Source organism: Lepus europaeus, chromosome 22, assembly GCF_033115175.1.
Source record: "Lepus europaeus isolate LE1 chromosome 22, mLepTim1.pri, whole genome shotgun sequence".
Taxonomy (NCBI): domain Eukaryota; kingdom Metazoa; phylum Chordata; class Mammalia; order Lagomorpha; family Leporidae; genus Lepus; species Lepus europaeus.
The window spans coordinates 26,569,267-26,596,670 of NC_084848.1; the positions used below are offsets into that span (position 1 = coordinate 26,569,267).

A 27,404-nucleotide genomic window follows, 5' to 3' on the forward strand; every position below is an offset into this window, starting at 1 on the left:
TCCCAGGTAGAAAGCAGCCCCAAGGAACCTGAGCAGCAGGGGGTAAGGGCATAGCAGGTATGCGGCAAGGAAGAGGAAGCGGTAATGCTGGCTGGGGGCAGGACTTGTGGTTTGGACTGGCCCAGTGGGACCTGAATGGAGCCGGGGGCGAGCTGGAGATAACAAGGGAGGGGTCCAGACACCAAAAGGAGGCAGCTCTCCCTGTCCCCCAGAAAGAGGAACTGATGGCCAAGTTAACAGAGGCCAAGGATGGGGGGAAGGGGAGGCTCAGACGAGATGGGGGGCTGGGAGCCAAGGTCACCCTTCCTGTTCGGTCCCCCATCAGGCCCACGATCTCTGAGTTTTTATCATTGGTCCAGTGCAGAGGCTCCGAGTCAGAATCACTGTCTAAGTCAGGGCTGGGGAGCCAGCTGACAAAGCCCGGTAGATGTTTGTAGCATCTGAGGTGGAAACAGAGGTCTGGCTGGTGGCATGGATGTCAGGAAAATGGCAGTAGGGGGCAAGATGGCAGTAACCATAGGGTAAAACTGGAGGTGTGTTGGCATCCACCTCTCACCATTGGGCGGTTTGTAAAACCTTCTCCCAGATGAAGAGATCATACATGTCTACGGCCTCAAGCCACAGACACATGCCTGCAGAGGTTTCCCGAAACTTTTCAGCTTCCTTCTGTTTTAGTTTAAGGCCATGAATTTCCAACAAAGCCTTAGGCCTGGGGTCCTTACTCAGGGTCTGGCCCATAGGTAGGGGCAAAAGTAAGCAACCAACCAGTGAAAGAAAGAGCCAGGAGGATAGAATCACAGACAGAACAATTCCATGGGGTGGTCTCAGGGGAGCAAAAGAAAATCCACATAAGGAGTCGACGAAAGTGGTGGGGGCCCCCAGGATGGGACAGAGATATCCTCTCACTTAGCAGAGAGAGGTTGGGGGCCTGACCAACGGGCTATGTTTTCTCACCTAGCAGGGAGGGGCCCCCAGGATGGGACAGAGATATCCTCTCACTTAGCAGAGAGGGGTTGGGGGCCTGACCAACGGGCTATGTTTTCTCACCTAGCAGGGAGGGGCCCCCAGGATGGGACAGAGATATCCTCTCACTTAGCAGAGAGGGGTTGGGGGCCTGACCAACGGGCTATGTTTTCTCACCTAGCAGGGAGGGGCCCCCAGGATGGGACAGAGATATCCTCTCACTTAGCAGAGAGGGGTTGGGGGCCTGACTAACGGGCTATGTTTTCTCACCTAGCAGGGAGGGGCCCCCAGGATGGGACAGAGATATCCTCTCACTTAGCAGAGAGGGGTTGGGGGCCTGACCAACGGGCTATGTTTTCTCACCTAGCAGGGAGGGGCCCCCAGGATGGGACAGAGATATCCTCTCACTTAGCAGAGAGGGGTTGGGGGCCTGACCAACGGGCTATGTTTTCTCACCTAGCAGGAGGGGCCCTGTGAGGCCCACACTGTCGGAATGGTGGGGCAATGGTGTTCTTCAACAAGAAGCACCGGAGACAGTTTTGGTGAACATGTCCATTTATTAACAATCAGGCACAAGTTTTTATAGGGCAAGCAAAGGGGAGTAGCTAGTTCAGGGTAGTAACACTAACTCTACAGAATAAAGCCAATACTGGCACCTCTATGCTTCTCCAATCAGCTTGAAGGTCATGTAGCCTAGGTAGCCTTCCAGGTGGTCTTATGGGTCTAGGCCACACACACACAAGCACAAGGCCCCTCAAAAGGAAGTAGGGGTGGGGGAAATGCACCTGAGGTCCCTGCCACTTGCCAGCAGTCAGGTCATGTGTGGGTCTCAATGTGCTGAGTCCTCAACTAGGGTCTTTCCTGGGAGGCATGGTGTGCTATGCCTTCTTAACCTCCTGCGAGGGCTAGGCAGGCAGTCTCCCAGCCAGGCACAGGATCACCCACAAAAATGATACCTCTAAAACTCTAAGCAAAGTCAAAGCTTCACCAAAATAAGTTATCCTGAGAATAAAAGAATAAAATCACAATTCATGAAAAATGACTGCTATCTACTTTACCCAGTCAGTCTTTTAAATATACAGAAGTTATTTTAAAAAGACACGTTCATGAGGCCGGCACTATGGAGTAGCAGGTAAAGCCACTGCCTGCAGTGTTGGCATCCCATATGGGTGCCAGCTGAAGTCCTGGCTGTTCCACTTCTAATCCAGCTACCTGCTAATGTGCCTGAGAATGCAGCAGAGGATGGCCCAAGTGCTTGGGAACCTGCACCCACATGGGGGACCAGGAGGAAGCTCCTGGCTCCTGGCTTCGGATCGCCTCAGCTACAGCCACTGCAACTATCTGGGGAGTAAAACAGAGGATGAAGACCTCTCTCTCTCTCTCTCTCTCTCTCTGCACTGTCTCTCTGTAACTCTGCTATTCAAAAAATAAATAATTTTTTTTTTTTTTTTTTTGACAGGCAGAGTAGATAGAGAGAGAGAGAGCGAAAGGTCTTCCTTTTTGCCGCTGGTTCACCCTCCAATGGCCGCTGCGGCCAGCGCATCATGCTGATCCGAAGCCAGGAGCCAGGTGCTTCTCCTGGTCTCCCATGCGGGTGCAGGGCCCAAGCACTTGGGCCATCCTCCACTGCCTTCCCGGGCCACAGCAGAGAGCTGGCCTGGAAGAGGGGCAACCAGGACAGAACCCGGCGCCCCAATCGGGACTAGAACCCGGTGTGCCGGCGCTGCAAGGCGGAGGATTAGCCTATTGAGCCACAGCGCCGGCCTCAAAAAATAAATAAATCTTAAAAAAAAAAAAAAAAAAAAAAAAAAAAAGACACGTTCCAGGACCAGTGTTGTGGTACAGTGAATTAAGCCACCACCTGTAGCACCGGCATCCCATAGAGGCTCAAGTTCAAGTCCTGGCTGTTCCACTTCTGATCCAGCTCCCTGCTAAGGTGCCTGGGAATGCATCAGAGAATGGCCCAAGGGCTTGGGCCCCTACACCCACTTGGGAGGTCTGGAAGAAGCTCCAGGCTCCTGGCTTCCTATTGGCTAAGCTCCAGCCACTATGGCCATTTAGGTTGTGAACCAGCAGATCTAAGACCTCTCTGGTTCTCACTCTAACTCCTACCTTTCAAACAGATAAAAAGATCTTTTTTAAGTCACATTCCATTAAGTCATTAACAGTTTACTTAGAAAACTGGAAAACAAATGGAAAAATATCAAGTATTTATCTTGTCCTTCCTATACTAACTATATGTCTACCAAATAGCTCTAGTTTATGAGTGAAAGTTTTTCTTGGGGCCGGCGCTGTGGCGCAGCAGGTTAAAGCCTTGGCCTGAAGTGCTGGCATCCCATATAGGTGCTGGTTTGAGTCCCGACTGCTCCTCTTCCAATCCAGCTCTCTGCTATAGCCTGGGAAAGCAGTAGAAGATGGCCCAAGTCCTTGAGCCCCTGCACCCACGTGGGAGACCTGGAAGAAGCTCCTGGCTCCTGGCTTCAGATAGGCACAGCTCTGGATGTTACAGCTACCTGGGGAGTGAACCAGCGGATGGAAGACCTCTCTCTCTCTCTGTCTCTACCTCTCTCTATAACTCTGTCTTTCAAATAAATAAAATAAATCTTTTAAAAAAAGTTTTTCTTTACGAATTTCATATAATAAATGTGGAAGAAATGGGAGGAAAAAATTACGATATTGCAGCTTCTAATGAAATAACTCACTCAGGTAGAGACCACTAATGAATGAACCACTAGATGAAACACCAGATGCAAGAATGATGGGAGGGGCTGACACTGTGGCGCAGCAGGTTAATACCCTGGCCTGAAGCGCCCACATCCCATATGAGCGTTGGTTTGAGACCCGGCTGCTCCACTTCTGATCCATCTCTCTCCTATGGCCTGGGAAAGCAGTGGAAGATGGCCCAAGTCCTTGGGCCCCTGTACCCGCGTGGGAGACCTGGAGAAGCTCCTGACTCCTGGCTTCAGATTGGCTCAGCTCTGGCCATTGCGGCCAACTGGGGAGTGAACCAGAGGATGCAAGATCTCTCTCTCTCTTTCTGCTTCTCCTCTCTCTGTGTAACTCTGACTTTCAAATAAATAAATAAATTTAAAAAAAAAATAAAATAAAAGACTGATGAGAAGCTTCACAGTAGAGGGATCAGACTGCCACCTCCTGAACCCAATCTTGCCACTTGAACACTGAGACAATCAGACACTGTGTGCCACACAATGGGATGTAAATGAAGTACACAGCATCATTATGAACTACACTTGCTAAAAGAGAGCTGCACTTTAATAAGGCTTCAGAATTAAATTCTAATCCACACACACACACACAAAACAGAAGACAGAGATACAAGCCAAATGACACCAGGAGAAAGCAGACAAATCCAGAATGTGGGACATTCTACAGGACACCTGACAGACTTTATATCAAGTTCAATGAGGCAGAAAAAGAGAATAAGATTGGGCGGCCAGCCCTGCTCTCTGCCTGTGGTGCCAGCATCCCATATGGGCACTGGTTCGTGTCCCGGCTGCTCCTCTTCTGATCCAGCTCTCTGCTACGGCCTGAGAAAGCAGAAGAAGATGGCCCAAGTGCTTTGGCCCCTGCACCCACATGGGAGACCCGAAAGAAGCTCCTGGCTCTTGGCTTCGGATCCTCCCAGCTCTGGCAGTTGTGGCCATTTGGGTAATGACCCAGCAGACAGAAGACCTTTCTGTGTGTATCTCGCTCTCTCTCTAACTCTAGCTCTATCTCTACCTCTCAAATTAATTTAAAAAGAGAGAGAGAAAAAGAATGATCTAGGTGGGTTTTTTTTTTTTTTTTAAGATATATTTATTTATTTAAAAGGCAGAGATACAGAGGAGGGACAGAAAGAGAGATCTTCCTTCTGTTGGTTCACTCACCAAACGGCTGCAACGGCCAGAGCTAGGCCAGACCAGAGCCAGGAGCCAGGAGCTTCTTCCAGATCTCCCATGTGGGTGCAGGGGTCCAAGTACTTGAGCCATCTTCTGCTGATTTCCCAGGTGCATTAGAAGAAAGCTAGATTGGAAGTGGAACAGCTGGGACTTGAACTCATGCCCACATAGGATACCAGTACTGCAGGCAGAGGCTTAACCTTTACACCACAGCACCAGTCCTATAAATGGTTTCTTTGCCCCCAGGGGGTTTCCAGTTGTCAGACCGGAGGCCTGTTACTAATATCTAGTGAGTAGAAGTTAGGGATGCTGCTAAACAACCTACAATGCACAGGACAAGCCCGCCCCCTGCCCCAGATTATTCAGTACAAAATACCTATGGTGCTGAGCTGAAAAACTTTCATCTACATAAAGTCTTCCTTTTAAGATTTATTTTAATTAATTATTCATTTTAAAGATTTATTTATTTATTTGAAAGTCAGAGTTGCATAGAGAGAGGGAGAGAGACAAAGAGCAAGATCTTCACCCACTGCTAGACTCCCTAGATGGCTGCAATGGACAAAGCTGAAGTCAGGAGCCAGGAGCTTCATCTAGGTCTCCCACATTGATGGCAAGGACCCAAGTACTTGAGCCATCTTCTGCTGCTTTCCCCAGGCCATTAGCAGAGAGCTGTGTTAGAAGTGGAGCAGCAGGGACACAAACCGGCCGGAATACCCATATCGCAGGTGGCGGCTTTACCTGCTATGCCACAACACCAGGCCCCTATTTATTTATTTATTTATTTGAAAGGGAGAGACATAGAGAAATTTTCCATCTGCTGGCTCATGTTCTAGATGGCTGCAACAGTCAGGGCTGGACCAGGCCAAAGCCAGGAGCCAGAAACTCCATATTGGTCTCCCATGTGGGTGACAGGGACCCAAGTACTTGGGCCACCTTCTGTTGCCTTCCCCCACACATTAGCAGGAAGCTGGATGGGAACTAGATCAGCCACCAGTATTGCACTCTAATATGGGATGTCAATGTCACAAGCAGCAGCTTAACCTACTGCACCACAATGCCAGTCCTCAAAGGGCCTTTTTTTATACCCTGTGTGTATCCTGATTTGAACAAACCAAGAAAACATTACTGACTTAATCTGGAAAATTTTAACATGGATGATACCAAGGAATTATTTTTTAATTCCAATAGTATAAGATAATAGGCGAAATCTGAATGAATCTGGTGTTAGAGGATACCAAGAAACTGTTAACTTTGTTAGGTGTTACATGTTAATTTAAGAAAAGGAGGAATGAAATGACACAAAATCTAAGATTTGCTTTAAAATGTTTCAGAAGCAACAATTAAAGCTAGTAAACATGACCAATTAAAACTAGCAAATGTGACAAAATTTTGATAGTTGGGATATATATGGCAGATCATGATACTTTCTCTATTTTGTGTATTTTTAAACTTTTACCACAAAGAAATTTAATGACATATTCCAAATATAAAATATGAATAAAATAGGTATGCAGAAGGGTTGGTTGTCAGAGATTAGTACTGGCATGAAGAAATGTTTATCGTCTGGGGCTGGCATTATGGTGAAACAGGTTAAGTTGTTGCCTATAATGCCTGCATCACATATGGGAACCCTAGTTTGAGTCCCAGCTGCTCCACTTCCAATCCAGCTCCTTGCCCATCTGCTTGGGAAGGCAGTGGAAGACACCCCAAGTACTCACGCCTCTGCCACCCATGTGGGAGACCCACAGAGTTTCAGGCTCCTTGCTTCGGAACAGCCCAGTCCCAGCGGAAACTGGATCTCCACATGCACAGGTATGAAACTAGACCACTACCGTACACAAAAATCCACTCAAAATGGATCAAAGAACTAAATCTACTACCCGATACCATGAAATCATTAGAGAACATTGCAGAAACTGCAAGAAAATGACATAGGCAAAGACTTCTTGGAAAAGATACCAGAAGCAAGGCAAAGCCAAAATTGACAAATGAGATTACATCAAGCTGAGAAGCTTCTGTACTGCAAAAAAACAACAAAGTGAAGGGGCAACCAACAGAATGGGAGAAAATATTTGCAAACTCTGCAACTGATATAGGGTTACCATCCAGAATCTATAAAGAGCTCAGAAAGATCAACAACAAAACAATCCAGTTAAAAAATGGGCAAAGAACTTGAGCATTTTTCAAGAGAGGAAATTCAAATGGCCAACAGACACTTGAGAAAATGCTCAGGATCACTAGCCACCAGAGAAATGCAAATCAAAACCACAATGAGGTTTCATCTCACTCTAGTTGGAATGGTTCTCATACAGAAATGAACAAACAACAAATGCTGGCAAGGAGGTGGAGAAAAAGGTACCCTAATCCACTGTTGGTGGGAATGTAAGCCAGTGCAACCACTGCAGAAGATAGTATGGAGACCTCAGAAACCTGAATATAGACCTACGATATGATCCAGCCATCCCACTTTTGGGAATTTACTCAAAGCAAAAGAAATCAGTATGTGAAAGAATGATCTGTACTGCCATATTCATTGCAGCACAATTCACAATAGTTAAGATTTGGAATCAACCCAGATGTCCAGCAACTATTTACTGGATAAAGAAATTATGGTAAATGCATATATACACTATGGAGTACTACTCAGCTGTAAAAAAAATAAATAAAAAATAAAAAACAAAATTCTGGTTTTTTGCAACAAAATAGATGCGACTGGAAACCATTACACTTAGGGAAACAAGACAGTCCCCAAAAGACATATATCATGTTTTCCCTGATCCAAGGTAACTCAGAGTACCTAAAGTGTAATGTGTTGGAGTGAAATAGACATTTAGAGATTCAATGATGTTCATAGCCCTTGTCTTTCTTGTTGAGGGACAGTGTTCTTTTTTTTCTCTTCATACTATTTGTTGAACTCTTAGAGTAGGGTTAACTATACAATCACTAAGTAAACTGAAAATAAATCTTTGTAAAAATTAAGAGAGGGAATGAGAGTGGGAGGGAAGGAGGATTGGAATGTGGGTGAGAGAGAGGGTCTCAGGGAAGTGCCACTATGTTCCTAAATCTGTATATATGAAATATATGAAACTTGTACAACTTAAATAACATTAAAAAAAAAAAACAAAAAAAAAAACAGTGGCCCAGCCCCAGCTGTTGAGGCCATTTGGGGACTGACCCAGTGGATGGAAGACCTCTGCATCTGTCTCTTCTTCTGTCACTCTGCCTTTCAAATAAACAAATACAACTTCTAAAAAAATATTTTCAAATAATAAACCAAAGTATCTTAAGCTTAGAGCATGACAAATCTGTGTCTCCAACAAATCTTGTGCAGAGTCTACAATCTGCAAAGCACTATCCTAGGTGCTAAAGGAAATTAATAAAATAAGCAAAACAGGCTGGCGCCGTGGCTTAACAGGCTAATCCTCTGCCTTGCGGCGCCGGCACACTGGGTTCTAGTCCTGGTTGGGGCACCGGATTCTATCCTGGTTGCCCCTCTTCCAGGCCAGCTCTCTGCTATGGCCCGGGAAGGCAGTGGAGGATGGCCCAAGTCCTCGGGCCTTGCACCCACATGGGAGACCAGGAGAAGCACCTGGCTCCTGCCTTCGGATCAGCGAGATGCGCCGGCTGCAGCGGCCATTGGGGGGTGAACCAACGGCAAAAAGGAAGACCTTTCTCTCTGTCTCTGTCTCTCTCACTATCCACTCTGCCTGTCAAAAATAATAATAATAATAATAAGCAAAACAGTCCCTGTCTGCAAGGGACTTCCAATCTGAAGAAAAGAACCAAACCAGATGGGTAAGGTCAGGTAAGGCTTCATGGAGACCTTGCTACTGGAGATGGCCTTGAAACAGATCCAACTCTACTGTGAAAGAGTTGGGACAAATTCTACACAAAGCTAAGAGAGCCACAAGTTTACAAGGTCTTTCTTGACCTAGTCCATATACACTCACCCCTTAATCCTCATCTTCTACCACTTTCATTCTGCCTTTCAGAATGGAGGTACAGGGGTCAGTGTTGTGACACCGCAAGTTAAGACACTACCTGAGACGCTAGCATCCCATATGAGCTTCGGTTCCAGTCCTGGCAGCTCCACTTCCAATCCAGCTCCCAGTGAAAGTGCCTGGAAAAGCTGCAGAGGATGCCCCAAGTGCTTGGGCCCCTGCCAGCACCGTGGGAGACATGCATGGAGTTCAGGTTCCTGGTTTTGGCCTGGCCCAGCCCCAGCCATTGAGGCCATTTGGGGAGTGAATCACTGGAGGCAAGATCTCCCTCTCTGTAACTCTGCCTTTCAAATAAGTAAGTCTTTAAAACCAGAATGAAGGCACAGAATATGCATACTTAAGGCACTTAATAAAGATCATCACACACAAGGGTACAAAGGCAGAAAACCAAAAGCAATGTTTATGGTGGGTGTTTATATCGGGACCCAGTCTGACACATACTCTCCTCTCCAAAAACTGTCAGAAACACTCCTAGCTTTTGGCTGTTGTAGGCATTTGGGGAGTGAACTAGCGGATGTGCAATTCTTATATTCTCTCTTCTTTTCAAATTTAAGTTTTTAAAACTCCCAAAATATAATTCATGTGTTTCTCTATAAGGCCAGAAAAGCAGTCTAGTAGTATAGACAAGGCTATAAATGTCACATTTTGGCTTGAACGAACTCTGACAGTTTGACAACAAAAGCAATGGATAACAGAGCAACCTGGGGGAACTAACCCAGTGGGACGGTACAGATTTGGTGTGGGCCGACAGAACCACTTATTCCACTGTTCCATAGAACAGAATCGCAAGCATCTTCTCCCGATGCTGTGCCAAGCATCAACTCATAAAGCCACTGCTTCTGTCCTCATTTTCTAATGCCAAACCACGTGAAATTCAAACCCCGCATGCCCATCTTTTGGAAACCTTTCCTACGCAAAGCTGAGCTTGTATTTCTAAGACTTTCTTTTTTGCCTTAGCAATTGTAACATAGGTAACAGCTAGAAGCGTTATTTTAAGAAATCATAATAAATGAGTTATTCCACTTCAGCCCTACCTTCCTTTACAGAGAAATTTACTTATTTCCATGACCCTGCCAGCCGCTGCTCTGCGGGCAGAAGTTCACGGTTCTCACTAAACTTTCCTCTACCTTGGCCAAATTCCACAGCTATTACTTTGAAGTGAGTGGCAGCAACAATTAAATGAAATAAACTGGTCAGGTCATAAAACGATCTCGCAAGTAATGGGAGAAAAGGATGTATGAGTGGATTCCCACAATGGACCAACACACCCCTGGCAGACAGCCTCACCTATGTACCGCACGTGGACCTCCAAGCCTATCAGGATGCTCCTGACAAGATCTCCAGCCTTCGCTTGCTGAGACCTCTTGATTCAGGAAGCTGACAGCCATCCTGGGCCCCTAAATAATGCCGTCGTTGCTGTTTTAAAAGCAGACTGGTCATGGATTTGCATGCATTGAAGGGTCAGCCCTGTGAGGCGCTTCCTTGTTATGCTGCCTCGGAACTCCAAAGCAAGGCGCTCTGCAGCGGCAACAGGACATGTAGTTGGCTGGGCAAAGAAAATCAAGCAATAAACCTGAAAAGCAACTCTGGAGCCAGCCCACTGCTCTGCGGTGTGCAGACACATCTCCCAACACTGTTCCTTTAGTAACACACTGTCCAGTCAGGCCACTCTTGGAGTGCAAATTAGCTGGTCGTTGTGTGCTGGAATCAGGCTAAGCACCGGTTAAAGCCCCCCGGGGCCTGTTCGCTTAGAGCCTTGTAGGGACCGAGCCCTCTTACCTGTGGAGTCATCGTGGAGGGATCTGGCTCAGGGGCGGCTTGCTGCTGCTCAGCACTCTTGTTCTTGGCCCCGCTCTCCAAAGGCTCCTGCCGGACAGTTGTCTTCGGGCCAGCAGGGGTGGCCGGTGGCGGTGGGGGGAGCAGGCCTTTAGAATGGCCCTGGGAGGGGCGGGAGGGCGACGCCTGAGAAGAGGGCAAGTAGGACTGGGAATGGCTCAAATAGGACTGCGAGGAAGAGGAGGAGGAGGAGTAAGAAGGGGTGGGCGCCAGGTAGGGCTGGGAAGGTGGGGACTGCGACGGGGACGGCTGAGCGGGAGGCAGGTAGGGCTGAGACGAGGACGGGGGATAGTACGAGGGTGGCGGCTGAGGCGGGGGCATGTAGGATTGAGAGGGGGGCATATAGGACCCGGGCGGAACAGGGGGAGACTCAGGGGGAGAGTCCAGCTCCATCGGAACCAAACCAGGAGGCCCGTCTCGTTGGTGGTGGAGCATCTGGTGTTTGTACTGCTGCTGCTTCTGATAGCTGAGGGCCGGCCCGGGTGGCGGGGGCATCGGTGGCGGCGGCGGCTGCCAGTCTCCGTAGCCGCCCCCGGGCATCACCGGCGGGGGCGGCAGCGGGGGCGGAGGAAGGTGGTGGGGCTGGAGCACGCACTGCATTTGCTTCTGGTGCATCTGCTGCAGCTGCTGGAGCTGCGCCAGGTGCTGCTCGCGGAAGCTCATGAAGCCCGAAGAGGAAGGGGCCGCGGGAGTCGTCGAGCTCGAGTACCCGGGCCCCGGCGAGGCCTCAGGAAGCGCCACCGGAGGCGGCGGCGGGACCGGCGGCGGCAGATAGTGGCTGCTACCGCCATACCGGCCCCAATTCGGGTACATATCAGAAAAAGAGGCGCAAGGCCCGTCCTGGCGCCGTTACTCGTCGCAACCGACCTCCAGGAGCCGCGGCGGCGACGGCGACAGCCGGAACTCGCGGCGCCTACAGGCCCCGGAGCGTGTAAACGGAGCGCGCCAGTGCGCCGGCGCTACCGAACTGGGCCTGCGACCGGGAAGGCGGGGACGGGACTGGACTGACTACGCCTGCGCAGGAGCAGCGAGAGGAGAACAAAGGCGAGATAGAGCGGCGCATTGCTTGCTGACTCGCGATTGCCATCTTCCGTCAGGTTCCGATAATGTAGGCGCGCGTCGAATGTTCTCATAGAACCGAGGAACCATAGAGTCTCTCAGCTGAAAGGGGGACAGAGATCCTACCGCTCCACGGGTTCATTTTTGAATGAAAAAAAAAAAAAAAAAAAAAGAGGTTCCATTCACAATAGCAACAATCGCAACAACAACATAAAACATAAAACAACGAGAAACTACTCCAATAAATATGTATCGCTTATATGAAGAAACCTGCAGAATCTCAGACTTGAAATGATGGATAGGTTTCCCATGGTCCTGAGTGAAAATATGTCAGTTCTCCCCACATTAAATGGATAGACTTAGCTCAGTTCTATCCAAAAATCCAACTGGGGACAAAGTTGTGAAGAATGGAACCTATTTCGAAGGCGGAATGTAAGACTGCACCAATTCCTGCGGGCATACAATAGGAGGCATCTGCAGGTGGTGTTAAAAGGAGAAAGAATTCTTTAGAATCCCCCTCCCCCTCCAAACACACACACACACACACACAAATCCACGTTGGAGACCCTCAGAGCTAAAGCAAAGATAGCAAAAACCAGCCACAGCGATTGTCTAGAAAAGATTACCAGGAGATAATCTTTCAAAAATGTCCAGCATAATACTAAACAGCTCCTTCTTTGGCTTGAATGAATTACTGAGAAGCAAAGGTGATAAAATGAATTCTGGGCGACAAAAACTACAAAACAGAATTTAAAAAAATATATTTGTTTATTTATTCGAAAGGCAGAGCAACAGAGAGAGGGCAAGACAGAGTCTTCTGTTTATTGGTTCACACACCAAATGGCTCCAACAGCCAGGTCTGAGCCAGGCTAAAGCCAGGAGCTAGGAACTCCACCCAGGTCTCCCACAAGGGTTACAGGGGCCCAACTAGTTGGTCCATCCTGCTGCCTTCCTAGTTACATTAGCAGGAAGCAGTACACAGATCAGGAAATAGAGCATTACCCAACCCAGAAATCCCAGAGTTGTATTTTTAACTTTTGGATTGAAATTCTCTTCTGAAATATAAATGAATAAGTAAATGTAATTCACGTAGTAATAGACTAAAGAAGAAAACCATGGTCATCTTATTAGATGTGGAAAAACATTTTTTTAAAGATTTATTTTATTTTACTTGAAAGTCAGAATTACACAGAGAGAGGAGAGTCAGAGAGAGAGAGAGAGAGAGAAAGAGGTCTTCCATCCGATGGTTCACCCCCAAATGGCCGCAACAGTCCGAGCTGCACCGATCCGAAGCCAAGAGCCAGGAGCTTCTTCCAGGTCTCCCACGTGGGTGCAGGGGCCCAAGGACTTGGGCCATCTTTTACTGCTTTCCCAGGCCACAGCAGAGAGCTAGACAGGAAGCAGAGCAGCCAGGTCTCAAACTGGCACCCATATGGGATGTCAGCGCTTCAAGTCAAGGCATTAACCCGCTGCACCACAGTGCCAGCCCCGTGGAAAAAGAATTTTATAAATTTCAAATTAGGGGCCAATACAGTGGCATAGCAGGTAAAGCCGCTGCCTGCAATGCCAGCATCCCCTGTGGGCGACGATTTGTATCCAGGTTGCTCCACTTCCAATCTAGCTCTCTGCTAATGGTCTGGAAAAAACTGGGAGATGGCCCAAGACCCTGGGCCCCTACACCCACATGGGATACCTGGATGAAGTTCCTGGCTGTTGGCTTCAGCCTGGCCCAGTCCCGGCCTTTGTCGAGTGAACCACTGATGGAAGATTTCTCTGTCTCTCTCCCTCTCTCTCTGTAACTCTGACTTCCAAATCATCTCTTAATCTAATCAAATAATTGAATTAGCTTGAACTGACTAATCAGGTAATAGTTTAAACATTTTACAAATTATAAGTTTATAAATAAATATAAATATTTAAACATTTTTCAAATTAAAACTTAATTTGAAACTTAATTTAAAAGTTAGCAAACCAGAAATACAGGGAACCTGCTTAATCTGATAAAGAATATCTACTAAAAAACTATGGCAAAGGTCATGCTTACAGGTGAAAAGTTGAATATTTTTCCATGAAGATCAGGAACAAGCAGCCACTACTATCACATCTGTTAAGAGTTGAATTTTAGGCCGGCGCCGTGGCTTAACAGGCTAATCCTCTGCCTTGCGGCGCCAGCACACCGGGTTCTAGTCCCGGTTGGGGCGCCGGATTCTATCCTGGTTGCTCCTCTTCCAGTCCAGCTCTCTGCTGTGGCCAGGGAGTGCAGTGGAGGATGGCCCAAGTCCTTGGGCTCTGCACCCGCATGGGAGACCAGGAGAAGCACCTGGCTCCTGGCTTCGGATCAGCGAGATGCGCCGGCCACAGCAGCCATTGGAGGGTGAACCAACAGCAAAAAGGAAGACCTTTCTCTCTGTCTCTCTCTCTCTCACTGTCCACTCTGCCTGTCAAAAAAAAAAAAAAAGAGTTGAATTTTGTCTCTCCAAAAAGATATGTTGATATTCTAATGCTCAGTACTTCAGAATGTGGCGTTATTTGCAAATAGGATAGGTACAGAAGTAATTAGTCAAAATAAGGTCATACTTGAAAAGTATGGGCCCCAATCCCATATAACTGATGTTCTTATCATAGGGTAGCCATGTGAAGACACAGAGACACACAGGGAGAACACCATGGGATGATGAGGGCAGAGACTGGAGCTGACCACTGCACAATAAAGCCAAAGATTGCCAGAACGCAAGCAACAGGTCAGAGAAATCGGGGAGGAGTCCCCTCCAGGTCTCAGAGGGACCGCAGTCCCGACAGCACCGCAGCTTGGTGTTTAATGTACAGTGATTTTACATACAGTTCAAATATTGGCAAAACAAAATTATTGTTTTTTTAGAGACTTTTTATTTTTTAGAATGAGAGAGAGAGAGAGAGAGAGGGAGAGAGAGATATCTATCCACTGCTTCACTCCCCAAATGGCTGCAATGGCCAGGGCTCATTTAGGCTGAGGCCAGGAGCCAGGAGCTTATTCCTGGCCTCCAACATGGGTTCAGGGGCCCAGTCACTTGGGCTATCCTCTGCTGCTTTCCCAGGCACATTGAACATGGAGCTGGATGGGAAGTGGAACAGTCGGGACTTGAACCGGCACCCATATGAATGCCGGCAGTGCAGGCAGAGGCTTAACCTTCTACGCCATGGAGCTGGCCCCAGCAAAATAAAATGACAACAGAAGTGAGGGTGGTGATTTCCTTTGGGGAGAAGGAAGAAAGGTAGGGACTAGGAGGGGCACCAGTGGTTTCTGAGGTTTACTTAATTTTCAGAAACCACAGTGACCTTCATTATACAGCGTCCCTGTCTCCAGAACCCTAAGAGGAGCCTCACTGGATAGTGCTCTCCTCCTGACACCTTAGCAACATTCACTCCACATCACAGGACCAACCCGGTCCATTTTTAGAGGCTCACTTCACTCATCTACATTGCAAAAAAAAAAAACAGTAAGACTGAAAATGAACGAAGGGATGACTTAGAGCACAAATCACACCGAAGGGTTTGCGCAGAAGATGCCAGAGGAGGCCAGCTGTTAGTTGTCAGTGCCACTAACAGGAGAAGATGTAGATTATTGAAATTTCTCAGGATAAGGTGTATGTCCCAGCTGCATTTCCTTCCTGCTGGGTCTCAGCCTAGGTTCAGGAGCAGAAGGTGGCATTTGATTGACAAGTTGATGTAAGGGCCTATTTGATGGGCTGGCGACTTGCATGGCATTTTGTAGAATAAAACCCCCTGCTAGGGGCCAGCGTTGTGGTGCAGAGGGTTAAGCCGCTGCCTCTTGTTCCAGCATCCCATATGAGCTCCTGTTCCTGTCCTGGCTGCTCTGCTGCCAATCCAGCTCCCTGCTAATGTGCCTGGGAAGGAAGCAGAAGGTGGCTCAATGCTTGGGCCCCTGCCACCCACATGGGAGATCTATATGGTATTCCTGGCTCCTGGCTTCAGCCTGGCCTAGCCCTGGCCGTTGCTGTCATTGGGGGAATGAACCAGGGGATGGAACGAACTCTCTCTCTCTCTCTCTCTCTCTCTCTCTCTCTCTCTCTAACTCTGCCTTTCAAATAATAAATAGATAAGCCTCAAAAAAATATCCCATAAAGCTTTTGCCATTTATACTGTTGTGAACAATAGGATCTACAGGCGGATTATCTGCTATGGGGCCTGTGTGTCTTGGGCAGGCTTTTCACCAGGATTCTGAATGGGTAGTGTTTAGATTCCCAGAAACCTGGCTAGATGTGAGCTTCTTCCTCTCCATGGAGCTGTGTTCCCATCTTATCCTAGAGAAACCTGTAAGTAACCTGGGTTGCCAAGTGGTCAGTCCTTCTAACCATTCCCAATGGATCTGCACGGTTTAGGAGAGCCTGGATGCTGGCCATATCAACAGCTGAAACTTAAAGAAAAATGGGGGAGAGGGCACCGTGGCTCACTTGGTTGATCCTCCGCCTGCGGCGCCGGCATCCCATATGGGCACTGGGTTCTAGTCCCGCCTGCTCCTCTTCTAGTCCAGTTCTCTGCTGTGGCCCAGGAAGGCAGTGGAGGATGGCCTGGGTGCTTGGGCCCTGCACCCACTTGGGAGACCAGGAGGAAGCACCTGGCTCCTGGCTTTGGATCAGTGCAGTGCCGGGCGTAGCAGCCGTTTCGGGGGTGAACTAATGGAAGGAAGACCTTTCTCTCTGTCTTTCTCTCTCTCACCATCTATACTTCTACCTGTCAAATAAAAAAAATTTTTTTTTTAAAAAAGAAAAGAAACATGGGGGGGCCGGAGCTGTGGCGTAGCAGGTAAATCCCAGTTCGAGTCCTGGCTGCTCCACTTCCAATCCAAATGTCTGCTATGGCCTGGGAAAGTAGTAGAAGGTGCCCAAGTCCTTGGGCACAATTGGGACTGCATTGTGGTGCACTGGTTAAGCTGGGCACTGGTTTGAGTCCTGGCTGCTCCATTTCTGATCCATCTCCCTGCTTATGCACCTGGGAAAGCAGCAGGTGATGGCTCACATCCTTTGGCCCCTGCCATCTGCTTGGGAGACCTAGATGGAGTTCCAGGCTCCTGGCTTCAGCCAAGGCATCAGCAATTTAGGGAATGAACCAGCAGTTGAAAAAATCTCTCTCCTTCTCTCTCTCTGTCTCTCCGTTTCTCTGTAACCCTGCCTTTCAAATAAATCAGTCTTTTTTTTAAAAAAGGTTGTGGAACATGGAGCTGCAACACCAATTGTACCACCCAGAGAACCGCACTGCCTTTGAAATGTTTCTTCCAGGTGCATTTCTGTGCTGTTTAAGGTAGACTGCGTTTGGATTTTAGATACTTGCCCTGAAAACCACTCTAAGTGAAACCTGGAGATGTATCCAGGGATACATATGGAAACACGAATCTCACACACAGTTGGGCCATGGAAACTCAGCCTCACTAGGTGCCACAAGAATGGCTGCATATGTGGGGCTTACAGAGACTGCAATGCAGTTCAGGATGGCCCATGGTACCCAGCGTGTATCTACCTGCTGCTCACTTGCTCTGCATTAGAAGGCCAGTTTCCATGCCAGGACTCTGCTATCCTCATACTCTGGCACTGGGTGCACCTTGCTTTTCTTTATGGATGGTTTCTACCCTTGCTGTAGCTGTTCAGCTCTCCCTATTTTGAGATTCTTGAGATTCAAATTTACCAAAGAGAAAAATTTATTTCCTTAGAACTTTTAAAAATGAATGAATGAATTTATTTGAAAGGCAGAGAGAGAGAGAGAGAGAGAGAGAGATCTCCCATCACTGGTTCAATCCCCAAATGCCCACAACTGCTAGATCTAGGCCACGCTAAAGCCAGGAGCCAGCAGCTCCATCCAGGTCTTTCACATGGGTGGCGGGATCCTCCTGTATTGCCTTCTCGGGCACCTTAGCACAAAACTGTATCAGAAGCAGAGCAGCCAGGACTTGAACTGGTGCTCCAATATGGGATGACGGCATCCCAAGCAGCAGCTTAACCTGCTGCACCACACCACTGGCCCGAGGACAGAATTTTCGTTGCAATCTACCTTGTGACCTTTTGGCCAATCTGTAGATTAGATGTTTGTAGGTAAGATGACCTTACCTTTGACTCAATTTTGTCAATTATGAGATACCAATGTGGCAATTTATGTGGAAAGACTCTAAGAATTCCCCTAGGAATATGCTTTCCATGCCAAGCTTAGAAGTCCAGTACACAAATGGATGAGTCACTGCACAGTGTAGGCTCAAGTTCTTTTTTTTTTTTAAGATTTATTTATTTATTTGAAAGTCAGAGTTACACAGAGAGAGGAGAGGCAGAGAGAGAGAGAGAGAGGTCTTTCATCCGCTGGTTCACTCCCCAATTGGCCACAATGGCCAGAGCTGTGCCAATCCGAAGCCAGGAGCCAGGAGCTTCCTTTGGGTCTCCCACGTGGGTGCAGGGGCCCAAGGACTTGGGCCATCTTCTACTGCTTTCCCAGGCCACAGCAGAGAGCTGAATTGGAAGTGGAGCAGCTGGGACTGGAACTGGCACCTATATGGGATACTGGTGCCTCAGGGAGAGGCTTGATCTTCTATGCCACAGCGCCGGCCACTCATCTAAATACTTCTAAATGTTAACAGCAAAAATAAAACCTCCCCCAAGACAAACAAAAAAAAATTAAAGTGTTTGCAATGAACAGACCTTGTTTTGAGTCCCTGTTCTGCTTCTGATCCAGTTCCCTGCTAATACTCTTGGGAAAGCAGCTAGGATGGCTCAAGCATTTGGTCCTCTGCCACCCATGTGGGAAACCTGCATGGAGTTCCTGGTTCCTGGCATTGGCCTGGCATAGCCCTGGTTATTGCAGCCTTCAGAGAGTGAACCAGCGGATAGAAAATCTTTCTCTCTCTTAGTAACTACCTTTCAAATAAGTAAGTAAATTAAAAAATATATAAATAGCTGCATAATTGTTGTCTTTAGCCAAAATATTTAGTCTAACAACATTGAACACAGTTAATATATGAGTAAATAATTTCATAATTTTCTTTTGTGCCTTTTTGGTTGTTGCATCTGTCATTGCCCCCTTTTCTCTTCTCTTAAATTCTTTTGGATTGATAAAATCTTTTTAATAATTTATTTTATTTTTTAAATATTTATTTATTTGAAAGAGTTACACGGAGACAGCAGAGGCAGAGAGAGAGAGAGGTCTTCCATCTGTTGGTTCACTCCCCAGTTGGTTGCAATGGCTGGAGCTGCATCGATACAAAGCCAGGAGCCAGGAGCTTCTTCCGGGTCTCCCACGTGGGTGCAGGGGCCCAAGGACTTGGGCCATCCTCTACTGCTTTCCCAGACCACAGCAGAGAGCTGGATCGGAAGTGGAGCAGCCAGGTCTCGAATTGGTGCCCATATTGGATGCTAGCGCTTCAGACCAGGGATTTAACCTGCTGCACTACAGTGCCAGCCCCTCATAATTTATTTTTTCCTCTCTATTGGGTTAAAATTATATGCTGTTTTTTTCTTTCGTTATTAATCCAGACTTTTCCCCTTCTCATTCATGTTAACTATTTGTTAGTAGTATGAACAAATTATTATTTATTACCATTAATAACAGAAAATGCATTGAGAAATAGGTCAAATATTTTGAATTTAAAATGTTTATATTAATGTAGCATATTCTAGAAAAGTAGCACAAAGAATACATTTTAGGACAGGCACTGTGGCTGCAATCAGCATTCCATTTGGGTGCCTGTTTGAGTCTCTCCAATTCGATCCAGCTCCCTGCATGGCAACGGAAGATGGCACAAGTGCTTGGGCCCCTGCTACCCATGTGGAGACCCGGGTGGAGTTCCAAGATCCTGGCTTCGGCCTTGTCCAACACTGGCTGGATTGGGAAGTGAACCTGCAGATGGAAGATGTTTCTCTTTCTCCCTCTCTCTCTGTAACTCTGACTTTCAAATTAATTAATAAAAAAATAAAACTTAAAGAAGAAAACATCGTAAGTGGCCGTTCTTTTGGAGGAATAAACATTTGCCTAGTGGTTAAGGCGCCAGTTGGAACCCCTGCATCCATAAAGGGGCGCCTGGGGTCGAGTCCCAGCTCCACTCTCTGTTCCAGCTTTCCCTCTCTCTCCTATTGCACAGCCTGGGAGACAGTGGGTGATGGCTCAAGTAATTTGATCCCTGCCACTGATGTAGGAGACCAGATTAAGTTCCCCGTGTGTGGCTTTAGCCTGGTCCAGTCCTGGCCATTGTGGACAACTGGGGAATGAACCAGTAGATGGGAGTTCTGTCAGTCCCTCAGTCTTCAAAATTTAATTAATTAAAACAAAATAAAGTTATCTATGCTTCAATCTATTATAATAGTGTTTTTTAAAAAGACTTATTTATTTGAAAGTCACAGTTACACAGAGGAAGAGGCACAGACAGTGAGAGAGAGGTTTTCCATCTGCTGGTTCACTCCTCAAATGGCCCCAATGGCGAGGGCTGGGCGAGGCCGAATCTAGGAGTCAGGAGCTTCTCCTGGGTCTCCCACATGGGTACAAGGGCCCAAACACTTGGACCATCTCCTGCTGTTTCCCCAGGCATATTAGCAGGGAGCTGGCTCAGAAGTGGAGCAGCTGGATTTTGGGCTGGCGCCCATATGGGATGCTGGCATCTCAGGCAGCAGCTTTACCTGCTACTCCACAACACCAGCAACTGCAGAAGTGTTTTCATATTTATCTCCTAGGGGCCGGTGCTGAGGCTTAGTAGGTAAAGCCACCACCTGCAGTGCTGGCATCCCATATGGACGCCGGGTCTCCCATGTGGGTACAGGGGCCCAAGGACTTGGGCCATCTTCTACTGCTCTCCCAGGCCACAGCAGAGAGCTGGACTGGAAGTGGGGCAGCCGGGTCCCAAACCGTGGTCTGCCAATGGCTGATTCAGAAAAAAAAAAAAAAAAATTGACATCAGAAACAAAATGCTGTCAAATCAATTGGTTATTCATCTTTTCAATCATTCATGTATTCAACTTTTTTCATTGCAAATCCTGTGCAAAGTGACAGAAACACAAAATTCAATGGCTTGGTTCCTGTTCCCATGGAACTCATTATTTACATGGAAAGACATGAAAGTAATTACAAGGCCAAGGAATCAGACGATGTGGGGACATGGAAGCAGAAAACTTGAATTGTGTCACAGAAATTCTTAGAATTCTTTGCAGTAAAAAAAAAAATGTTTGAGATGGAAACAAAAGAGCAGAAGAATAGCAGGTATAAAATCAGATTTGGGAATTCTGAGTGTTCATTGTAGCCAGTGTAGAGCATATTTTAAGGTACAGAGGAAGACGAGGTTGGGAAGATTTACCTGAGCCTGATCATGAAAGGCCTTACCATACCCATATGGGATGCTGGTGCCTCAGGCCAAGGCTTTAACCCACTGCACCACAGCGCCGGCCCCTTGAATACATTCTTAAAAATGTTTTTAAATTTGAAATGCAGAGAGAGAGAAAAATTGAAAAGAGAGAGAAAAAGAGACATCTCCCTTCTACTGACTTACTCCTCACATGCCCACATCAGCCAGGGCTAGACCAGGCCAGAAGAGAGCTGGGAACTCAATATTGGCCTCACATGTGGGTGGCAGGGACCAAACCACTTTAGGCATCACTTGCTGCCTCCCAGCGTGTGCATCGGCAAGAAGCTGAAATCAGGAGCCAGAAGTCAGAACTGAGCAGTCACTGTGATGTGTGGGACACAGGCCTCTCACCCAGCCTCTTTTTTTTTTTTTGGACAGGCAGAGTGGACAGTGAGAGAGAGAGAGATAGAGAGAAAGGTCTTCCTTTGCCGTTGGTTCACCCTCCAATGGCCGCCGCGCTGATCCAATGGCAGGAGCCAGGTGTTTATCCTGGTCTCCCATGGGGTGCAGGGCCCAAGGACTTGGGCCATCCTCCACTGCACTCCCTGGCCACAGCAGAGAGCTGGCCTGGAAGAGGGGCAACCGGGACAGAATCTGGTGCCCCGACCGGGACTAGAACCTGGTGTGCCGGCGACGCAAGGTGGAGGATTAGCCTATTGAGCCACGGCGCCGGCCTCACCCAGCCTAACTGTTAGACCAAATGCCCATTCTTCCTTGTGGTTTGACGTGCATTTTTTCCTCCAGGTTAGTGATGGAGAGCATCTTTTTATATGCTTATTGTCCATTTACGTATCTTCTCCAGATAATTACCTATTCACGTCCTTCACCCATTTTTAAACAGGGTCATATTTTTGCTGTTGTTGATTTGTAGAGGAGGTTTGATATAAATTCTGAATGTTAGCATTTCCCACCAATTATTTCTCCCAAGTAGATTGCCTTTCACTCCAGGTTCACTGTTTCCTTTGCCCTGCACATGTTTTTAATTTCGATGTCGATATAATTGTCTATTTTTGTTTTTATTGTCTATACTGCTGATATCATATCCAAGAGATCCTTCTCAAATTAAATGTCCTGAAGTTTTTCCGTCTTTCTCTTCTAGAGTTTTCTAGTTCTAGTTCACATGTTTAGTTCTTACTCCATTTTGAATAAATTTCCATAAGTTTAAGATAAAGCTCCAACTTCATTTCTTCACATGTAAATATCTGATTTTCCCAACACCAGTTGTTGAGGAGACTAGTCTTCCCTTGTCCTGAAATCGTGTCACCCTTGTTAAAAATCACTTGACTGGGGCCAGCATTGTGGCACAGTAGGTTAAGCTGCCACCTGCATCCTGAATGGGATCTGGTTTGATCTTGGATGCTTCACTTCCGTTTCAGCTCCCTGTTAATGTTCCTGGGAGAGCAGCAGAAGATGGCCCAAGTGCTTGGACCCTTGCCCAGGAGCTCCAGGCTCCCAGCTTTGGCCTGGCCCAGCCTTGGCCACTGTGGCTGTTTGGGGGAATGAACCAATAGATGGAAGACTTTTCTGTCTCGTTGGCTCTCTCTGTAACTCTGCATTTCAAATAAATAAATCTTGGCTGAAGCCAGGGGTAAAGAGCTTCTTCCAAGTCTCCCATGTGGGTGCAAGGGTCCAGGAATTTGCTCCATTTTCCACTGCTTTCCCAGAGGCATTAGCAGGGAGCTATACGGGAAGTGGAACAGCCAGGATTCAAACAGGTGCCCATATGGGATGCCGGCTTTTTGGGCAGCAGCTTATCCTGCTATGCCACAATGCCACCCTTCATATAAATAAAATTTAAAACAAAACAAAAAAACCACTTGACCACACATCAAGGGTTTGCTTCTAGGCTCTTTGTTCTGTTCCACTGGCTAAGATATCTGCTTTCATGAAAGTACCACACCCTCGATCAATGTTGCTCTGCCGAATGTTTTGCGATTAGGAAGCATGATTCTCCAGGCCTCCAACTTTGTTCTTTTTTTTCCAGATTGCTTTATTTATATGGGGTCCCTGGAAATTCTATATGAATTTTAGGAGGTTTTTTTTTAAAATATTTATTTATTTATTTGAAAGAGTTACACAGAGAGAGGAGAGGCAGAGAGACAGAGAGAGGTCTTCCATCCGCTGGTTCACTCCCCCAATTGGCTGCAACGGCCGAAGCTGTGCCGATCCAAAGCCAGGAGCCAGGAGATTCTTCTGGGTTTCCCTTGCAGGTGCAGGGGCCCAAGGACTTGGGCCATCTTCTACTGCTTTCCCAGGCCATAGCAGAGAACTGGATGGGAAATGGAGCAGCTGGGTCTCAAACCAGTGTCCATATGGGATGCCGGTGCTTCAGGCCAGGGAATTAACCTGCTGTGTGGTAGTGCCAGCTCCTAGGAGGGTTTTTTCTATTTTTGCAACAGAACAAAGCAGAACAACAACAACAAAAAACCCAATGGGATTTTGACAAGGGATTACATTGAATCTGTAGATTGCTTTGAGTATGGACATTGTAATGATACTGAATTTTCTAATCCATGGGAGTGAGATGTCTACTTTTTTCTATTTTGTTTGATTCCTTTTAGCAATGTTCTGTGCTTTACAGCACATATGGGATGCCAGCACTTCAGGCCAGGGTGTTAACCCGCTGCGCCACAGCACCGGCCCCTGGTTTGTCATTATTACTGTAGAGAAATGTGACTGATTTTTGTGTATTGATTTTGTATCCTGAAACTGCTGAAATTGTTCATTAGCCTTAGCTACTTTTGATGGTTTATTTAGAAATGCCAACATAAAAGCATATCACCTGTGAACAAAGATAACTGTACATCCTTTTCAATTGGATGCCATTCCTTTTCTTAACTAATTGCTCTAGCCCAGACTTTTAAATATATGGTTTAGGGGAAGGTGATGTGGAATAGTAGGTGAAGCCACTACCTGCGACACTGGCATCCATCTGCAGACAAGTTTGTGTTTCCACTGCTCCACTTCCGATCCAGCTCCCTGTTAATGGCCTGGGAAAGTAGCAAAAGATGGCCCCTGCCCTCCACGTGGGAGACCCAGAAGAAGCTCCTGACTCCTGGCTTTGGCCTGGCCCAACCCCACTAAGGAAGTGAATCAGTTGATGGAAGATCTCTCTATGTGTCTCTCCCTCTCTGTAACTTGCTGATTTTTTATTCATACTTACATTCCCCTGTGGAGCAGCTGGGATATTCTGGTGGCCAGCTTTGCAAAGTTCTATCTTCATGCTTTCGTGATTGCCAACAAAAGACAAAAGGGAGCATGGAGAATCACACAATTTTTTTTTTTTTAGATTTTTAAAAATTTTATTTATTTGAAAGGCAGAGTTACAGAGACGTCTTCTACCTGCTGGTTCACTGCCCAAATGGCCACAACAACCAGGACTGGGCCAAAGTCAGGAGTCAGGAGCTTCATCTGGGTCTCCCATGTGGGTGCAGAAGCCCAAAGACTTGGACCATCCTTTGCTGCTTTCCAAGACACATTAGCTGGGAGCTGGGTCAGAAGTAAAGCAGCTGGGACTTGAACTGGCACTCATATGGGTCACCAGGGTTGCAGGTGGCAGCTTCACACACTACGCCACAACACCGGCTCCAGCACAATTACTTATAAAGCCTCTGCCTGGAAAGGACATAGATCATCTCACATTGCGTCAGCCATAGCAATCATATTGTCACACTGCAGGGTGGGGGGGAAGCGCAGTGTTACCCTGAGGCCATCAGCTAGAGCCAGGCATCATTGGTAAACAGCGCCAGTGACTGCCGCCCTCCACCCTTCCTGTTGCCAAATGTTACACTCACTTTCCCTACCACAGGAAAAGTATGCACAATACCTTCCTGCAGAGACAATTTCTGGGTCCTGCCCGGTCACGGCAGGGCCAAAGAGTGGGTGATACACAGCAATCTCTACAGCAAGGGGCGTCTTGGCAGTCCCTATCGTAAGAAGGCAAGGTGCCTCTTCATTCAGGGACCTGTGCACTTGCTGGGTCTTAGTCCACCCGTACAAGGATGGACTGGGTCCGAGGAAAGGTAAGTGCGCCACTTGCCCGTTCCCCAGCCTCCCGATCCCGGAGACAATCAGACGCAGCGGGGAGCCAAGTCTAGCAAGGACTCATTTACTTCGTGCGAAACAGAACCTTTTATAGCACAAAACTGCAGAGTCATTGGGGCAGGGCTAAGGACCAACCAATCACTTAAATGATCATTTTACGGGGGGATTTCTATAGGACTAGCCATATGTCTATACACTTGTTACTAGTTTTGTTACCTCCCCTGATGTTGCACAGCCAATTAGTTTTAGTGGTAAACAACTTTGGATTCCGCCCACCTTACTTCCTTTGGGCACCATCATGTAACTAATTTCCCCACATGCACTAACAGGATAATAAAGTCTCTGCCTTCATATGGTAGAGACAGGATGGTAGAGGAATAGACCACTGTAGTGAACACTCCCATGCAGAAAAGGACACGTAACAGTGAGGAGCCTGTAGCAGTTCTGAGCACAAGGTAGTCAGACCAGGGGCACCCTACTTCGGGAAAAGGAACTCAAAAAAGCTAAAAATAAAAGGAGGAGCAAAAGTGTATAAGGAAAATGCAATACAAAAATATAAAGAAAAATCAGAAAAAGTGAAAATCAGGCTTAAAATGAGGCAAAGGACGCATTGCAATGCCGAAGGCTATAATTCACCAAAATCTATCGGTGGTGAGTAGTCACGCACAAACAACACAGCAACAACTTTCCTGAAGTGGACACTCTAAGCAGTGCAAAAAGGAAATAGAGAAAATACACTCTGAGAAAATGCAATGTAGTTTTCCGTGTGAGACAGAGTCAAAAATAAACAGTACAGGAGGGCATAGTGGCTCAGTGGGGTACACGCCGCTTGGGACTGCATCCTTGTTGGAATGCCTGCGTCACTGCCATGTACAATGCAGACCCTGGCCTCTGGGGTCCACCAGGCTCACGGGGGTGGGAGGCAGGCAGCAAATCCCTGGGTCTTCTCATTGCCTTCAGAGATGCTGCCCACCGCTTTCATGCTGACTTTGTCTCTGATTGGATAGTCCCCTGTGACCCGATGACCTTAGTTCCAGAATTTCGACATTCACCCATGGCATTGGGACAGCAGCCCTTGAAGCGTCAGCTATGAAGTCGAGCCCAGTTAAAGCAGAACTTATCAACAGGGAAATTCACTTCTTTGGTGTCAGAGTGGGACCCTTCAGGAAACTGTCTGGCTGGCACAATGCTAGTACTCACACAGCCCCAGGTCCGGCTCCTTGGAGGACAGAACTGTACCGGCGGAGGGTCCTTTCTGGAGTGCCCTTTGTCACCAACACATGACAGGGCTCATCTGCATTGAAGCGCTCATGAACGGACGATGGGTACTTGTTGGTGGAGTTCAAGGGTATCTTCAGGATTTTGTGAGTCTCTCGCTCATGTCCTTCAAACAGTGCAGCCCAGCTCAATGCATTTTACAGGGGCTGCCTCAGAGGCCTCTCCTGCAACTGCCCACTTAAGAATAGTTAGGTTTTCCTGGTTAGACCGAAACACTGCCCTGACAAGACTTGCAATTCTGGACACAGCGACCCATGTGGCTGAAGGCTTGTCGGATGAGACACCACTCTGATTCTCTGTCGTATCAGCTTCTTGGATTTGATTGTCACAGCACATGTGGGCGACTATCATCTGGTTCTGAGTTAGAGTTCCAGCTTTATCTGAGCAGATGGAGCATGTGGACCCCAAAGTCTCCACAGCTTCTCGGTTCTTCACTGAGTAGTTTTTCCTTGCCACATGTTGGGCAGTAAGCAGCAGACATATAGTGACAATGGCCAGCATGCTGGCTACAATGGCACAGATGAGGGAGTTGAAAGCCCCAAGTTTACCTTAATGACAGAGAAAGTACCTCCTTCCCAAGGGTACATGGGACTTGCGTGGAATTATCCATGTTAGCCCGCAAAGAAACTTCAGTGCTTTCCATTTCGTGTATCCAAGCAGCATGTTTTTTCTGTATTTTTTATAACTGAGGTAAACTTGATAATATGATGAAACACACCCATTCTGCATACAGTTCAATGTATTTTGACAAATCAATACATCCAAGAAACCATCACAACAACCAAAATACAGCGCATTTCCACCTCTCCCACCTGTACCAGTACCTTCACCTTAGGCAGTCAATGATTTTACTTCCTCTTGTTACAGATTAGAGTTTACTTTTCTGGAGTTCCATATTAATGGAATCTTACAGTATAAATTCTTTTGTTTATGGGATGTTGACTTTGCAGGAGGTGGCTT

General features: G+C 47.2%; 1 protein-coding gene across 3 annotated transcripts in view; it reads right to left on the bottom strand.

Moving 5' to 3' along the window:
* The window catches only part of YLPM1 (YLP motif containing 1), an 86,255-nt gene extending 74,621 nt beyond the window's left edge, over positions 1-11,634 (bottom strand). For 2 of the 3 annotated variants that reach the window (XM_062181722.1, XM_062181723.1), the window contains exon 1: positions 10,643-11,634. In XM_062181722.1, coding sequence (XP_062037706.1) covers positions 10,643-11,512 — 870 coding nt within the window. In that variant the 5' untranslated portion in view covers positions 11,513-11,634. The remainder of the gene's footprint in view (positions 1-10,642) is intronic. The other variant, XM_062181724.1, reaches the window with a different exon arrangement.
* Positions 11,635-27,404: the final 15,770 nt, after the last annotated feature.